The sequence below is a fragment of the Pseudopipra pipra genome, chromosome 15 (genome assembly GCF_036250125.1).
Source record: "Pseudopipra pipra isolate bDixPip1 chromosome 15, bDixPip1.hap1, whole genome shotgun sequence".
NCBI classification, from domain to species: domain Eukaryota; kingdom Metazoa; phylum Chordata; class Aves; order Passeriformes; family Pipridae; genus Pseudopipra; species Pseudopipra pipra.
Genome location: NC_087563.1, coordinates 9,945,451 through 9,964,135, shown reverse-complemented (window position 1 = coordinate 9,964,135; position 18,685 = coordinate 9,945,451). Strand labels below are relative to the sequence as shown.

General features: G+C 46.1%; 1 protein-coding gene across 1 annotated transcript in view; it reads right to left on the bottom strand.

Annotated features, from left to right (window-relative positions):
* NSG2 (neuronal vesicle trafficking associated 2) overlaps positions 1-10,647 on the bottom strand; it is a 33,934-nt gene extending 23,287 nt beyond the window's left edge. The window contains exons 1-2 of the mRNA XM_064671774.1: positions 10,484-10,647; positions 9,735-9,885 (exon numbers count right to left, since the gene is read on the bottom strand). Coding sequence (XP_064527844.1) covers positions 9,735-9,863 — 129 coding nt within the window. The 5' untranslated portion in view covers positions 9,864-9,885; positions 10,484-10,647. The remainder of the gene's footprint in view (positions 1-9,734; positions 9,886-10,483) is intronic.
* Between the last annotated feature and the right edge of the window lie 8,038 nt (positions 10,648-18,685).

Genomic DNA, 18,685 nt, shown 5'->3' with positions numbered 1-18,685 from the left:
AGTGAATATAAAACTGGGCTCCTGTGTAGGCTGCAATTCAAACTGAAGTGAAAGAAATGCTCACCTCCTCGTTCCCTTCCCTGGCATGCTCTCACTGTTGGAAATGAGCTGCTGTAAGGGGGCAACTTCCAGAATTGGCAGCAGCTTGGCTGTGCTCGGGCCTCCTGAGTACTGACAATAAACTGAGTACTGACAATAAACTGAATCAAACCGGTGCTTAAATGGTCAAGTAATCTCTAGAATACTCACAAAAAAGACAATTAGCCTCTTCTCCACTCCCACTGCAGAAACACCTCTCTGCCCATTCTCTGCACTTGTCTCCTTGAGCTCTCAGTTCCTGCTGCCAGCTCCACCAGGCTTGTCTTAACTCAGTCCTCCTGGTGAGAAGGGTCTGGCTGGTCTAAGCTGGCATCCCTAACCATTAGCTTATTGGAGTAGAGAATTACTGTATTATTATTCTATTATTATCTATTTTATTTATTGTTTTATTATTTTTGAAGCAACCTGCACACCTGCAAATGAATATTAAAAAGCAAGAGGAGCCCAAACAGCTCTTCAAGCTGTCTGAGCCTTTGCAATTGCTGGATAAAAACCCTTAGAACCCTTTTGGACACTTGTCAGCCTCTGTGTTTTGTTATCTAAGCTCTGATTCAGCACCAGCTCATAACTGTGACCCACTTGGTGTGCTGTGATTGTCCACCAAAGAGAGCAGCCTCCCCGCCAGCTTAGTCCAGCCCTTCTGTAGCCCTTTACAGTCTGAACTGGGGATGGAGCCCAGGTGAATACAGCTCAGGGGATCTCCCTGCAAATTAACTTGCTGCTGTGACCTGTTCTTAAAAGTTTTCACACTATCTCCCAGAGATCCTCTACCTTTAGGTTGCAGAGACTGTGCTGTTTATGGCAGATGCAATAAAGGGGACACAAATAAATTACCTGTGACTTTCTTCATTTTACATCTGATGTAAAACTGTTCTTTGAAAGCTGCCTCCGAGATGAGGTTTGCCCAGTGACTGTAAGAATACAAGAGGAGAGAAAAGGGCTTCCATGGACCACCAAAAAGAGGAATCTAATGACAGGAATCCACACTGCAGTCCTTGAAGCTTCCTCCTTAACCAGGTTTATCTGGTATTCGAACTAATTAATTACCAATTCAGCAAAGCACTTAAGCATGCAAGTAGTCCTATTAACATCAGCAGGATTAGCTGGATATTTAAAGTTAACTGTGCATTTAAGTGCTTTGGCTGATCAGAGCTTCAACTCGCTTGAGGCACCTTCCCACAGCCAGTTCCAGGGCTGCTGGCAGGGGATCCTGGGAATTCTTAGTCAAGTGCTCAAGGCGCTGTGCACACCAGCATGACCCCAGGATCCCATATTACTGATAGAGGAGGAGGGGAAAAAAGGACAAAAAAAGAACCTCAATAATGTGCTGAGTCACACCAGCATTTGGTGGCAGAGTCAGGAGTTCAGACCACAGGTCGCTGCTACTTACAGTGCACCGTGTTTCTCAAGCTTTCATTAATGACTGACAATAGTAGCTCCAGCAGATTTTCCATACAAATATAACATTTGTGGGATTAAGGGCTAGCAAAGTGTGACTGGGATGGGAAGGAAGTCATATGGTCTATGGAAAATGGCAGCTCTCTGCAGAGTTGTCCTTCTCAGCCATCCTAGGTCAGCAGATGTGATAACACTCCCCATATCTGGAAAGGTTTTGACTTTCTGTTCTTTTTCTTGTATCTTCTGGTTCCTCATTCCAATCCCTCATTCTTCTGGAAGAGCTCAAAGCAGTCTGTAGGGAATGGCCTGTGAAAGCTATAAAACCCCAACACAACAGGACCACAAGCCATATCCATCACACTGCTCCACACAAGCAAGACGTTTGTAATGATACTGTTTGCTAATACATTTATTGAGTCCTAAACCTAAATGCACTTATTATTCCAGGCTTAATGTTAGTGCCATGACTGGAATCAATAGGAAACCTTTCCTTGGCTTTAATGAATGCAGGACCAGACATCTTCTCTGTAGTGATGCTTTGGAAAATTATAGGTGTGCTGAGATGAGAAACAACAGATGAGAGTCTGCCTACACCAGCAGGAAATCCATCACTGACAACCTTGAGAAGGTAAACAGTAGGAGAGTGCTGGGAAGTCTAGAGATTTGGGACTCTGAAATGAAAAAGAAAGCAAGCTTCTAACCAAGTGGGTTATATTAAAAGCATTTGCTTTGAGGAGGAAGAAGCAGAGTAGACGTGAAATGTGACAAATGGAAAAATATCGCATTAAGCATGGAACCTTAAAAAGCATTTTCCTGCAAAGGGATGAAGTAAGTGTTTCAGAAAATGAACTGATATGAATTCTGGGTCTTGTGTCCAACTGGCTAAACTTAACATCATTTATTGCCACTTTATATTTGCGTTTGAGCTCTACGGTTTTCCCTGAAGAAATGAGAAATAATATTTAACATAACAGGCATTGTGAAAACTTTAAATTATTCATTTGGAAAAGGACATGTTGCCCTGCTGTAATTCCCACTTCACTGCCACAGTGCATGTAATATATTGTGGTTCAGGTGCTGCAAAGCACAAGCCATAAAAATTTAAAATACTACTTCCTGGGATTATTAATAATGAAGAGTCTCTCACTCGGAGTGGCTGTTGGATTGACAGAAGAGATAAACAAAATGTGTTTCTGCTACCAAGGAGAAAGGTTTCTTCTGAGTTCAAAGCTGGACTTTGTAGTCCCACAAAATGGTTGTAACACCCCCACTCAGTATCCATGTGGATTAGTCAGGCTCTCTTTTAAATGAAAATGAGACTCAGCTTCATTCCTTTTCACCCCTTTCTTCATTCCTTGCAGAGAGAGAAGGAAAAATATAAACTCCTCACTGGCACCAATGTCATGGTTTCCTTTGCCTTTGTTACCCAACTGAGCATCAGTAGCTGAGCAGGACCTCAGCCTGAGTCCCCCATGCAGCACCTGCCCAAGGTGTCTGGTGACAGCAAAACGTGACCTCCAGTCTGGCACTAAACCCACTGTGACTGAGGCAAGTTCTCTCTCCTTGAGCTCCAAGACAAGGAATGGCCAAAATTCACCACCTGCTCACACAGAATTCTCCAGTGACCTGCAAGCCTTAATCCTCACACAGAGCCAGCTTCAAAGAGCAAATGAGACGTACACAATACTGCTAAGTTAAAATACTTAGCAGTAAAAGAATGCAGGAGAAGAGATGGAAAAATCATGTTTCAGGGCTTAAAACAATCCTTTTCTTTGCAGGCTTAGGATGAAACATTGCTAGGCATGAGCAGCTCCATGTAGCATCTCCTGTACCTCCTTCTGACTGTTGCCCTGGCTACTGCTAGAAACAGGACACACTGGAAAAGGTGAACCAGTATTCTCAGACTCCCTGGCAAACACCATGCTGCACATTCCCAGATTTTTAGAGAATTAGGTCTTTAAAAACTTTCCCAAATAATTATAGTCATGTCCCTTCCCATGGGATAGACAGCTATGCTTCCAAATCTATAGGATGGACACATCTCAGCAGGCAGATTTCCCAAAGGTTAGTGTTAAAATTGGCATTTGGGATATATGTAATGGTAGTGCCCACAGCACCCCAGTCACTATCTGAATACATAACATGTCTGAAATATCAAGCAGCAAAAGGCAAAAAAAAGAGGAAAATTTAAGAGAAAGGTCCCTTGGATCAAATCCATAGTCAGTGGAGAAAGCCAGGGTCAGTACTCTGCTTTTTTACCCCTCATCTAATAGGTGTTGTGCTGGAAATGAGTTTCTGGAAAAAAAAGTGGTAGGAAAAAAGTGGTCTCCTGAATCAGTGCCAGGAGGATATTCCAGGCATAAGGAACATCACAAAAGGACAAAGACAGCAAATGTAATCAGCCCTGGCATCACCAGTGAAAGGCAGCACAGAATGCAAAGGCTGCGCTGGGAGCTGAAAGGAGCTGAGAAGGGAAAGGCAGGGCTCCAAGCACAAAAGGAGCTTGGAATTTATCCAGCTAAGTCTCCCTGCAAATCCCTAGGTGACTGTAACCAGCAGGAACCCACAGGAGGCTGGGAAGGGGTGACAAAAATTGATTTCAGTAGGTTCATCCAGGAGAAGGTTTAGCAAAGCAGACAAAAGAATCAATCTCTCAACTGTAGTGAGGGCAAATTGGCCGGGGTAAATTAGCAGAGCTCCACTGATTTCCTCTAAACTGCCCTGATTTACACCAGTCAAGGATGCAGCCCAGTTTTCCTTTCCAGACCAGTCAGTAACTGGTATGTGGGGTTCATTTCACAGTCTTGCTGAAATGCTTCCACCCTAAGTAATTGGCTTTTATGTTAGAGAAAAGAATAGACTGCAACAGGCTCGGCCAAACCTCCAAACCCTCACACACTTTCCCTGTGTCCATTCCTGCTGTTTGTGCAGAATGCAGCTCCAGGGATTGCAGCGCAGACATAACTGAGTTTAAGAGAGGCAATGGAGCTCACAAAACCAGGCGGCTTTAAAGCCCCTCACTCAGACACTGATGGCAGTGCAGTTAAGGAGGGAGATTTCTGCACAGGCTACAGAAATCCTGGGATGTTCAAAGTGAAGCTGTGCAGCAGCAACACGTTATCTGGATGCACGGGAGGCCTCTGGATGCTACCCCAGGTGCCTGTGAGCAAGTGCCTGGATCCTGGCACAGCCCCGGATCACCTGCGAGCGGAGGGGTTGGTGCGTGAGGGGAAAGCCAGAACAGCAGCAGTGACATCCAAAGAGAGGAGCATGAACTGCCAAGAATCACAAGCAGGGCTGTCCAAAACACGCAAACAACATCAAAAAGGTTCCCCCAGAAACGCTGCTCTGCCAGAGAGTGCGATGCTGCAAATATTTATTACAGCTTAACAAGCAGAGGTGGTGTTTACGTTCAAATACACATTTAGAGGACAAATGGATTTGCGTAGTGTAGGAGGGGGACAATGTCACAGGAGAGGAAGCTCAGACTTTGGCATTTGTGGGGATTAGGTAGAGTATCCCAAGAAAGGAGAAAGGAAAGGATGGGGAAAGGCAAGACAGCCTGCCTGTTCCTTTATATTTGCAATGCTGTCTTTTTATTCCCTTCCTTTCTTTTATTCACATTTTCTTTCCCTTTGCATCCTCCTCCTCCCTTTAACTCCTCCTTTCTCCACCTGCCACATTAGTATCCCTGCCCCATCCCTCCAGCCTCACCAGCAGATGAACAGGAGCACAGCAGCCTGTCCCCAGCTATATCTCAAGCCCTTCCAGACGTTGGCGGGGAAGGCTGAGCTGCCTCTGGCCCCACCACGTGCAGCAGCTCCCCCAAACCAGCTCCACACACCCCGAAAACAGCCCCACACACTCCAAACGAGCTCCACACCTCCCAGACCACGTGTGCCTTCAGCCTGGCCAGGCTTCACAGAGGGCAGGCTGACATCAGTGTTTCAGGACACAGCTCCAAGCAGTCCCCGAGGTACAAGAGCACTCATCCAGCTACTATTAATTATTCCTGCTCAGCTGGCCAGGACCAAACATTATTTTCTGTTAAACCAACAGGGACAGGCTGTGAACACAAGGGACCCCCCTGATTTTCAGGAACTCTTGATTGCTCTGTGTAAACCCATGGCCTCAGCCAAGGGCAGGAGCACAGGGCGGGAAAGGCATTTGAAGAGAGCAGTTACATCTATTTTTTTCTTTCTTGGGTTGGATGGCAGGAATTTGCCACTAGAGAAATTAATTCTCGAGCCTCCTGATGCATTCAAAATAAAGAACAATGGACCACATGATAAGCCTTCTGCAGTCTTCACCACAAAAGAGATGCCGGATGTTTTTTCCAGCCCTGACAATAGCTTTCATGCACTTTTGTGTTATGTAAAATTAGGATTTTTCTGCCAGAAGTGAGGCATTTCCTGGTGGATTACACTGAAGTGAGCCCAGAGACCAAGGGGTTCCCAGTTGTTGGTCTCATTTAAACAGAATGGTCCCTGAAAAGCTGCACATCTTTCAGCATTATCATTGCAGAGACACAATTACAGCTGAAGCACTTTGTCGGAAAACAAGGCAACACCTCGTCTTTTCCCCTTTGGTCCTAAAAGATAAAAGGCTTGGTGTTTTTTTTGCTTCTTGAATCAGAAGAAATGAGATTCAGATACATAAAAGGCCAGGTCAAGAGCTTGTCACTGGTGTTTTACGGATGGATTTCAGCAAAAAGCCCATGCAAAAATTATTTAGGAGCACCTGTCTCTGCCTTCTGCCCCAGCAAGAAAACAGGGGACAAGGGAAATGATTGAAGATAGTCAATAAATATAAATACACAGCAGGTTTAGCACCCTAGGGGGGAAATTACGATCCTGGGTACATTTCTCCCCTCGCAGCCACACAACTGCTGACAGAAGGACGAGAATGCTGATGCTGCAGGAGGAACAGCACGAGCCTTGGGAGGGAACATCCTCATTTGGTGGAAAAAGAAATAGTCCAGTGGCCCTTAATTTAAAAACAAAAGATTCCCAAATTGAACCCTCATGAATTCCTGCCTGCATTTTTCCAGCAGCATCAAGGTGGAAGTCAGAGGGAGCTGCTAAGCTCACAGTGCTTTGAGAAACAAGCCTGTTAGGAAAGCACCTCCAAAAGGACAGACAGTAAATTTAAGCACACCTTTAAGAAAGTGTTTTGCCCTCCCACCCCCCACTTCTTAGAATCAAGGAACTATCTGAAAACAGATGGGCTTCAGGGATTACATCACATAAGCAAAAGCCTCATTATTTTTGTTCTTTCTCCCTATCCCTTCTCTGAAAGGGGAGCCAGACATAGAAAACACTTTGAAAGACATCATGGAAGCTGTGGTGAAACACCTACAGAGGTTAATGCTGAGAGTCACTCAAGTTACAGAAATATCCTTAAAATGAAGGAAAATTAGGTATTTAAAGCCCTTCAACAACAATTTTCAGTCTGTAAATGCCATAGGCTTTGTGGGGTGCTTTAAGGATCTGACAAATAACAGGTTTGATTTTCTTCAACCTGCATATAGCTGTCTAAAACTCAACTGAAAAAAAGTCTATAAATGAACAGAGCTTGCAAATATACAGAAGGTGAAGGCATTATTGCACACTGGCAGTAACTGCAGATGGGTTGCTCAGCACAGACCTTGTGCACTCTTGGATCACTATCCGAAGCTGTTACTACTCCTCCTTTACGACAGACTGAAGTCAAAGCAAGGACAGAGCCCCAAACCTCCTTGCCCTGTTTTTGATGCACCCTGGATTGCCCTGACCCCAAGGTTAAGATCCAGGTCGAGAGCTCACAGTTTCAGAAAAGAAGATCCCTTCTAAGGGCAAAGAGAAGCTCAGAAAGGGGAGTATTTAGCAGGGTTAGGGTCCTTTTTAGGTTTCACTCACAGGAGAATGCCAGGACAATGCCCAGCTCTTTGTTGAGTGCCGAGGCAGGAGCTGGCCGGCAGCATTGCCTCCCTGTGGTTGCTGTCAGCAGGATTGGGTTTGCATTGCAGAAAACCTGTGAGCCTTTAAATCCCTGCTGAGCTGTCGCCCACAGACCCCAACACCAGGGCTGGTTTAGCTCTGGTCACTCCTGCAGCATCCCATGCAGGAGGCACAGAAAACACCTTGCCTTATGCTCTCACTCTCCCAGGCTAAAAATCAATTGCTGACAGGTTTCAGGAAAAGACAGAAAAAAAGTCAATTTTAGGTAGTTTTTTTAACCTTGCCTCCTGATTGCCAGCAAGAATACACCCTGAATATTTGAAATCCATGTCGACTCCTCCTCAGACTCACAGCCTGACTGAATTCAGCAGCAGCTTTGCTTTCCTAAGTACAAAGCTGCAATTTCCCCCTTTCACTTAACCTCTGCCCAAGCTTTTCACCTGAGGCTCAGCTCCTTATTAGCAGGTCTTTAAACAGCCCCTCTGCCCTGGAGTGAACTCACCCCAACAGAACCTGTTCTACAGAGAGCAAAGGAAACAGATTGTGAATTATTTTGCTTTTATCATAAATAACCTCTCTTCCTAGTGAAGGGATCTCCAGCCCGTTAACTCCAGGCCTGCTGCACACAGGAGCTGAACCACAGCCTGCAGAAATCAATACCTCTGACTCTAATGAGTTCTGAATCATGCTCAGCACGCCTGGAGATACATCCCACTCTTCCAGCAAAGAAAAATATGGATGTCAGTAGATGCACTGACAGTAATGTATGCTAATGAAGGTAATGTAACCTAACAACACGTGAATTATTGATGTAGGCATGTTTAAACAGAAAAATCAGCAAGGAATCACAGCAGACCAATACACTCCAGTGTTTGTTCACCAACAGGCAATTGGAACATGGTGGTTGTGAGAACACTCATTACCACTTTATCAGGCTGAAAGAATTCTTGTTGGGTAATCCATGTCTCACCTGATCCACGAGTCATTTAAATTTCACACCGTGTGACACTGGGTGATCTCAGTGCGCCATTTGTAGTGGCATGAAAGGAGCTACTTTTACACACCTATAGTTTCCTCTGAGGTTTTCAGACATCTATGACAAATCATACTGCTTTGCCTGAATTATTTTGCTTAATCTTATTTACCAGTCATAGGTAAGGGCTGGTTTAGCCTCTCATTCACAACAGTTTTGGAAATCTAACTCCCTTGAATGCAGCAAAGTTGCACCTGATCGTCATGAGGCACATGGAGAATGAAACCAGCTCCTTTGTCTGGCACAGCTCTGGTTTCCAGGATGTCAAGGCAGTTGGCTCAGCTCTACCATAAAATAAACACAGTTTGTCTACCTAGGCAGGTTTATCACATCCATCATCATGTTCTCCTAATGTTATTTAGGGAAAATTCATTTTGTACCACCGTAAAAACAGGATATATGTTCAATAAACATCAGTGTTAATTTTGCTGTTATTCTATTATCCTGTGAGATCTAATCATTCTGTCTGTACTTTGGGGTGAGTTGGCTCCACCTCTGTGGTATCTGGGAACTACATTGCAGACAGGCTTTGTTTTGGTAAGGGCTGTTGGGGCATATGGATTTTTACAGTCTCATCATGTCCTCACCAGGTTATATTGATGTGCATCATCCCTGCACCAACAGAGACAAAAGATTTCCTAGTACATGCTGCATCCAAAAAATCCCAACCACAACCCACAGCCAATTGCCAACACACATTCCTGGACATCTTAGTGCTGCATTCAGGTGTGAGAGAGTTGAGAGGGCAGGGGAGAACCATGTCCTCTGGTCAGGGCCAAACAAACCCCTGGGCTGCTCCCCAGGATCTCAACCACTCTCCTCAGAGAAATCAGCATCCTCAGTGCTCAAATAAGCTTTGCAAAGCCATGGAAAAGAAAACGGAGCTTAACTGAGATAATTAAAACAGCTGCTCATTTCGGAAGAGTTATCACATTACTCTCAATGCAGGCCATTAATCTTACTGATAATAACACATTTTAAATTGCTCCTCAGTTTCTTCAGCACTTGCAAGAGAAACACGCCAAGCTTTTTCCAGCTGTATTTAAGAATATTTGGGAGGGGAGGGAGGGTTTGAAGAGGGAAGGAGTTGGGGGATAGTTGCGTGCTTATTTGCCATGTAAAAACAGGTAAACACACTATGAAAGATAGCCCCTTTTTATTTATTGAATAAATATGCCACAGGTCCTATCACCAGAGCCCACTGAAAACCACGGGGCACATAGGTGTGCACAACCATGCAGGAGCAGCATCTGATTCTGCTTTACCTTTTCCGGAGCCGGGAACTGCAGGTGATTTACTTCCAAAGGTGTGATCAAAGGAACTGTCTGAAAACCATCTTCGTTGGATGGTTGTTTGTTGTTCTTGTCGTTCAAATTACTCCCCAGCTTCACCATCCTTGGACCTTGCTTTCCAGACCTAAAACCAGGAAGGTGATCAATGTCACGGGGGCAGTGGGAAGGGGAGGATTCCTGCCTTTCCTTGCTCGCTGTGGGGTGATGCATCGGTCCCTGGGTTCCAGGGAACAGGACTTCACTTCACTGACACACTTGCCTTACACAGACATCCCAAGCACACTCCTTGAGCTCCCCTCGAGCTGTCAGCACAGACACGGCGGACCCCACACCACCGGGAATGCCACCAGCACTGCTGGGAATGTCACCAGCATCAGGGGGAGAGCCACCAGCACCAGCAGGAATGTCACAAGCACTACCGGGAATGTCACCGGCACTGCCAGGAGTGCCACCAAGCACCACCACTGCCACGGACATGCCCGGGGACACAGGGACACGGGAACAGGGGACATGGAAAGACAGGCACACGGGGACGGGGCGCCAATCCCCCACTGACCCTAGGGGTGGTTTTGATCCACCTCCCCCCCAATTTTTGCAGCCCCTTCGAGGGTGCCGAGCCCCTCCCCTGCACACCCCGGGGCACTCGGGGGTCCCCCCTCCCGGCTCCCCCAGGGGCGGCGGGGCTGGGGGTCGGGGCGGGGGGTTCCGCGGGCACTACTTACTGCAAAGCAGGCGGCGAGAGGCGGCGGCGGGGCCGGTTCCCGTGCGGTGATCCCGCGGGGGGAGCGGTGCTGAAGGGACAGCGCTGCGCCCTGCGCTCCGTGCGGCTCCGGCAGCGACTGAGGGCGGGCGGGGCGGCGGCTCCCCCCCCTCACCCGCACCGCCCGCACCGCCCGCCGCGGCAGCGCGCGCCCCCTGGCGGCCCCGCCGCGCACTGCGCGTGGGGCGCCCCCTGCAGGCCGCGCGAGGGGCCGCGGCCGCCCCGGCGGGAGGGGGGACGCGAGGGACGGGCCGTGTCCCGGTGGCACAACGGATGGAGAGGGACAAGTGGGAGCTGGGACACTTCCACAGCTCTGCCCGGGCACAGAGATTGGGCACAGAGAGCACTGAGGGTGGAGATGACCCAGGGCGGCTGCACAGAGGCGGGATCCCCATTGCTGCCCTTTGGCCCCGGGTGACATCGACCATTGTGTGCTTCACTGGGGCATCACTCGATGTCATGGAATTCCAGAATGATTTGGGTTGGAAGCAATCTTAGAGATCATCCAGTCCCACCCCCCCTGCCATGGGCAGGGACACCTTCCACTATCCCAGGTTGCTCCAAGCCCCTCCCAACCTGGCCTTGGACACTTCCAGAGATGGGGCAGCCACAGCTTCCTTGGGCAACCTGTGCCACGGCCTCGCCACCCTCACAGCCAAGAATTTCTTCCCTATAGCTAACCTAAATTTCCCCTCTTTCACTTTGAACCCATTCCTCCTTGTCCTGTCACTCCAGTTCCTGATGCAGGGTCCCTCTCCAGTTTCCTCATCAGGCCCTTCAGATCCTGGAAGGGGCTGTGAGGTCTCCACACAACCTGCTCTTCTCCAGGCTGGACAGCCCCATGTCCCTGTAGAGAAGGTTCCCCAATCTCCTTAGGAACTTCATGGCCCTCAGTCACGGCTCCCAAGTGCCCACTCAAAGGTCAGTCTCTCTCCCTGATGCCCATTCAAACACCTGAAAAGATGTTGGAGCCACATGGGGATCAGCCTCTTCTCCCAGGCAACAAGAGACAGGACAAGAGGATACCCTCAAGTTGCACCAGGGGAGCTTCAGATTGGATATTAGGAAGAATTTCTTCACTGAAAGGTCGGTCAAACATTGGAACAGGCTGCCCAGGGAATCACCATCCCTGGAAGTGTTCAAAAAACATGTAGATGTGGCACTTACGGTTTAGCAGTGGAACTGGCAGTGCTGGGTAATGGTTGGACTCCATGCTCTTGATGGTCTTTTCCAGCCTTAATGATTCTATGATTCTCAAATGATGGAATAGCAGGACAGGACCAAGCCCCCAGCCCTGCTCAGCTTTGTACTGGATTCCCCTCCAATTTCCAGCAGCCAGACTGGTGTCACATCACCATGAGCAGTCACAGTCCCACCACCAGCATCCCCCCAAACACCAGCCCCTGCAGTGTGAGGCTGAACACTTCACTTGGAGACAGAGGATACTTTGGGATGACTTTAGCCTGATTTGTTTATAAATATAGAATTTGCCTCCAGAGCTTGCTACTTGGCATCTTTCACAAGACCTAAATATACTCCTTTAAGGCGTGAACTGTTTCCATAATAAAGCCTTTTAGAACTGACTTGTGAAAACTCATTTAAAGCCATATTTTGGCAGAGCAAAGGGAAGTGCTGAATGCAGTCGTAAAGCTTGCTCACAGTACAGAGGGAAGAGCTGAGAGGCAGCTAAAACTACTTGCTACTAACATCACCTTACATGGTCCATTAAAGGTCCTGTTTCCAATAGTTTTGCCAGTTTTTAATGCTTGGAATTTAATGGGTTGGAATTTTCTCTACCACATTTCTGCTTAAGACCAAACCTGTACAGTAAATTTCATCCAAGAGAGTTTTTCTGGGATTAAGAATAAGGCTCTGCCATATATAAAACTCAACTGTGAACAACTTTTTCTTGGAACATTATAAATTTTTGTCAAGCAGCTTTTTGATGTTCTCAGAATCATCTGAAAAAAATCAATCATGTCATTAGGTTTTGGGAGTTCACATCCAGGAAAGATTTCTTTAGCTCAGTAGTAGGAACTCCTGCAGATCTAATCCATCAGAGGTGTGTTCAGCTCAACAAAATTTCCACTGAAACTACAATTCCAGGTTGCTGCAGACTAGACCAGGTGTAGAGGCCTACAAAGAAAGGTGGCAGGCTGCATCCCACAGATATGGGAAAGTGTAGGACTTGTGCTCTGTAGGTCTGAGGAATCACATAAAAAACCCACTCACTAAAAATTACTGATTAAGTTACTGCAATATAATGTCTTAATATTGTAGTAATACCAGAAATCATCCATCCATGCCCACCTGGGCCAGGATCTGTGCAAATGCACAGCAAGTTACACACCCTGCAAAGTCCTTGTCTCGTGCTCTGCACAGAGATGATGGTTTGGCTCAGTCATCATTAGGACCTTCACAATGCAGAGGCTGTAAGAAAATCCAAAAGCACAGACTCTGCAAATGATGACAGAAGCCCAGTCTCGTCCCAGGCATTGTCAACTCTCCAGATCCAAGCTAGACAGCACAATTGCAGCAACTCTTTCCCAAAGTTCCAATATATTACAGATTATATCATCTGAAGTGATTTGACCACCCAAAGAGATTCGCAGATCTATCGCTATCCGTGCATTGCAACTCCATAAAAATTGCATTGTGGTTTTCCACCTTTATCTGGTAATTACCAAATGAGTGCTTTGTTGAAAAACAAAGTGATGTCCTTCATAGCTTGCAGATGCATCTGTGATCTGAAAACCAAATCATTTTCATCCACATCAACACTGGCAATGAATATCCCGCTTAGCCAAAATATTACATTAGTGACACCTAAGCAGATCCTTTGACATGAGATCTTGAGCAACAATTCACAAACACACTGATGTGAAATTTCCAGAATCACCTGTGCAAACCTATGGAAACTGTGGTTACACAAGGAAAAATAAGGCTGTAAATAAGGTTACCTGCTTGTTCCACATCCCTACTCCGCTGAACACACTGATATGCTCACAGAGTTAGTATATTAACTTTTGTTGGTTATACTTGAATACTCTTCAGAGTAACAAAGCTAAAGGGCAATGAGGTGAATCCCCTTCCCTCTTGTGCATTGCTACCACTGTAAAATACCTTTCATGTAGCTGCAAATCTACTCATAACTAAACAGAGCTTAACTCTGCTGGAGATACTCCACAAAACCCAGAGAAAGCAGCTCAACAGGGCCAGCACTCGAGCACTGGCACTTGGAGCCACTTTCCCGCTAAAAGGCTTTTAGTTCTGAGTATCAGCAGCAAGAACCTGCAAGAGATGAGCAGGGGCTGCTTTTACCTTATGACTTTTTACAGTAGAAGCACATTTTAAGCAACATGTGTCAGTGGCACCATCTGAGAATTTTGGCAGTGTGGTGGAGGGAGGTGTGCAGGGAGATACTGAAACTCTCAAAGCCTCTTACATCCAGAAACTTCCATTTCCTCCATGAAACTGAACCAGCCCTGTGACTACTTAGGGTCAGTGTGGCCTATTTCAGTTTGAAAACACCTCTTTGCAAAATCCCTCTTTCACAAACAAACAAACAAACTACCAGGAGTAAATTTATATAGCAGGATGCTTCATGGAAAAAAGAGATGCCTAAAGTTGCCAGCAAAAGTGAACATTCTGTAGGGACAACATTAAAGCAAACCCAACTGAGTATGAGAAATCAGAGTAACACACAGATTTTCTTGCAGAGCCAATACAGAGCCTGACATTTCCGCCCACACAGCACAGCTCGGTGACAGGCAATAAGACACAGCAGCAATATGAGCAACATGAGACTCCAGAGGAATAAACAATATATTTCTTCTGTCAACAAAAATATATGCCTCTCTTTATTCCTCTAATAAGTCTCCCACAATATATTAATGCATTGGGTTTGTGTGGCAGGAGGGGAGGGGGCTACAGGGGTGGTTTCTGTGAGAAGCTGCTGGAAGCTTCCCCTATGTCCGACAGACTGGTTCCGAGGGGTGGCACCTCTGGGATAACAGATTTAAGAAGAGGGGTGAGGAGGAAGCTGCACAACTGCAGCCAGGAGAAAGGAGTGAGAATATGTGTGAGGAACAACCCTGCAGACACCCAGGGAAGTGGAGAGGGAGGGGCAGGAGGTGCTCCAGGTGCCAGAGCAGAGATTCCCCTGCAGCCCATGGTGCAGACCCCGGTGAGGCAGCTGTGCCCCTGCAGCCCATGAAGGTCCATGGGGGTACAGAGATCCACCTGCAGCCCCTGGAGGACCCCACACTGGAGCAGGGGGATGCCCAAGGGAAGCTGTGACCCCATGGGAAGCACATGCTGGAGCAGGGTCCTGGCAGGACCTGTGACCCCATGGAGAGAGGAGCCCACACTGGAGCAGGTTTGCTGGCAAGGAGTTGTGACCCTGTGAGTGACCCAGACTGGAGCAGCCTGTACCTGAACCCTCCTGAACTATGGAGGGATCCATGCTGGAGCAGTCTGGAGAATCCATGCTGGAGAACTGCAGGAAGGACTCACGTTAGAGTTCATGGAGGACTGCATCCAGTGGGAAGGACACACACTGGAGGAGGGAAGGAGGAGTTCTCCCCTGAGGAGGAAGGAGAGGGTGATAAGCTGACCACAGCCTCCATTCTCTGTGCCCCTGTGCCTCTGGGGGAGAGAAGGTGGTGAATTCGGGAGTGAAGTTGAGCACAGGAAGAATGGAGAGTAACAGGGTTTGGGTACAACATTTCACTGTATTGTAAATTCTACAATTCTATTGTAAACAAAATGTCAGTCAAAGTAGAGTTCAGCCTCTCCCCACTCTAAGCCTGAACACATAAATCAACTTCTCTTCAGCATTATGAATATTATTTTACTTACCTGGTCCTTGATGTATGAGACTCTTATGTTCAGTCTCACTTCATAAAACACATTTCCTGCACACTATGCATTTTTCCCTGTAATGTTCCTATTCATTATTACAAGAAACAATATTTTTGTCTGTTTTGATATATTGAAAAACTGGTATCAGGCTTTCAGTGAAAGAATTGGAAAATGTGTGAACAGGAAGTAGGAATTACTAAGAAGAGCAACTAGAAAACTTGAAGACACCAGGTGAGAACAAAGTCTCAGGAAGTCCCAATAGTTGAGGTAGGGCAATCCTAGGAGTAACATCATCCACCTTGGCCTATTCTACCCCAAAAATCTTCTTTGTTCCTCAAACATTCACAGTAATTCATTTCAAAATTAGTCTAATATAACAGTGAAAACCAGAACAGAAGTTCAGGAGATGGTTTAAGCCAAATCCAGCCCTGCTCCTAATTCCGTGACTTAACAAATATATACAGTCAGAATTCAGATTTTCCTGGAGAAAACACCATGATGTGGATGATTTGGATCTGCCTCTATTCCTCCTGGATGCAGGAGGCAATAAATCTCACACAGTCAGAGCACAAATGAGTTCTGGAGATGACAGAAATCAGACATGTTCACAAGCAGCCCATCAACATCCACAGTTCAGCTGAGAAACTTGGATGAGACACATGTGTGGGTTCCACATTTAGTGGAAGAAGAGGAGACATGACAGAGCCCAAAGAGGTGCCACAGTCAATAGGAGGTCAAAACACTCAGCACCTTCAGCCTCCCTGGATCAAGGCATCCTCCCTTTTTCCTTAGGGGCCTCCATAACTTTTGCTTCCAACAAAATGAAAGTGCAGCTTCACACATTAATTTTCACTAGGCAGTAACTTTCAAACGTGGATTTTTCTGCATCAGATCAGAGGCTCCTGATGCTTTCACTAATAAATGAGACACTTCCTGTGATTATTTATTAAAAATCCACTGTGGCTTTAATATACTTCAATAAAATTTGCTCTTTTTCCCCTAAAGTAAACTTCCACTTAAGTGATAGGCTCTCCTGATACTTCAGTTTGCTGGAAAGCCCATGTTAAACCCCTCCAAGTATGGCTGCTTTGGTTTTTATGCAAATTCCTACCATCACAGTTATGTAAGTGCTTATGCAATAAAAATATACGTCATACACAAACCTGCCCATGTCACTGAGAATTATTTACAAGAGCTATAAATCAAAGTTTCATCCAGTTTTGCTTTATATTTAAGGACCTACTGCACACACAAAATGTCATATAAGCCCAAAGTTCGCTTTCAGCCACTTCCCCCCCAAAAAAAAAGAAAACTAGAATTCAACTGCCTGCTGAAGGCTATTCTTTAGTCAGAGTCCATGCAAAATTGTATTAGAAGCTTTGAAGTTAAAACATGAACATTGACTACCAGAGAGGGCCCTAAAGACAAAGACATTTACTGGATGTAAATGTTCAGTGAAGACAAAGGTCACTTTATACTTTCTCAAAATCTGACCATGTTGGAAACTCCACATCCTGTTCTCAATTTTCCTTAAGAGTTGAAATCTTTTCATTGAAGGAATCAGCAGGGAAATATTATTATCCTTGGTGATTGAATACGTTGTAATGGCCAAGTTATGATAACCTCAGTGGTCATGGGATGGCAGAACCTCAACTGTTGGGGCAGAGAAATCTGTTTCATCCCAACTCCAGAGCAGATGGGGCATGAGCAGAAGAACTGCCTGGCAAGCCAAGCCTCCAGTCTGCAGGAAATGTGGTTTTATCTGAATTGGTGGCTTTGGTCCAAATCAAGCAGGAAACAAATCCTTTTGAAAATGCCCACAAACTGGAAATTCCCAGAAAGGTCACTTCAGAAACATCCAAACACTTCCAAAACACAATTCCCAAGTTCCCAAGCCTGTGGTTGATCAGTGACATAGTCTCTGGCAACAGCAGCAGCATCTGCAAACACCAGCTCCACACAGTAGCTGTGGGAGCTCCCAAGCCTCTCTGGCTCCCGTGCAGCCTGGATGCTGAGGACACCCTGGGAAGCCTGCCCAAAGTCACAGCTCCATGTCAGGGAGGGCAGGAGCTCCTGCAGTCCTGCTTCAGCCCAGCCTCTTACCACTTCCAGACATGGAAATCAGCATGGAGTTCAAGCTCCCAGGACTTTCTTGCTTTTAGCTTTACAGCAGGTTGGAAGTGGTAGCCCAAGACCACCAGCTGGAGTTTCAAGCCTAAAAGCCCTGGACAGTCCTTGGTGACAATGGACAGAGAACTCCAAGACTGAGTTGCATGGGCTGACCTGCCAAGAAGTGCTCCAGGAACCAGAGGATCTCATTTTGGCAAGAACTCCCCACATGGGATAACTTCAACCAAAATATTTGAGGCCCAGAAGATGTGCTATTTCCAGATAAACTGTGTCCAATAAATCTCTAACTAGCAGGGAATAGGGATATAAACCCCAAAGGCCTTATTCTCCATTGCTTACCTTCATACAGAGTCATTTGTATTTATGAAACACAGGTAAAAAAGCACTTATCCAGACCAACTTTTAGACCTTGAGACAAGTGACTTACACCATTTTTTATGGATAACAAGAATTCAGCAGCAATGCCTTCAGCTCCTCTGTGTGCCCTGACTATTTCCTCCCCCACTCTGTACCACGAGGAACCTCCTCAGATCTCTTGGCAACTGTTCTGAGATGAGATGAAAAAATTTCAAACTTTTAGAATAAGCTAGAGTTTGTGTTCCTTGTAGAAAGGTAAATTATGCACTGAGAGCAAGGCAAAGACAAAGTGTGACCTCTGTATTTGCACATCTGCTTCAGTTCACACTCCAAGTGAGATTTGTTATTAAAAACTTCAGGTGACTGAGCTGTGTTTTGAAGAATGTGAAGGAACAACAATTGCTGCCCAGGAACCACAGCAGGACAGTACGATGTGACACTTGCTTTTGGTTCTGCAGTGATGATTAAGGACTTCAGAGGAGAAACAGTTGTTTTCTGAATCTCTGCTATACGATCCAGTGCCCTCAGGTTCCCTTATTTATTTATGACTTCTTTTAACAAAGAGGGCTTAAATAAAGTTTTTCATGTATAAACTAACCTCTTTTTTTTTCCTTGTCAAATATGTTACTTACTTGGACCATATACAATATTTTAATGCAACATTACAATTACTTTTCTTCTGCAGTTTACACTTCAGTGGTCACATGAATTAAAAAAAGAATGCCCAGGGGTCTGGGTGGATGGGGATGGCTGTCTGGTTTGTAAAGCTTGAGCTGGGTTCTTCTCCAGACCCTTTTTTCAGCAGTTTAACTGC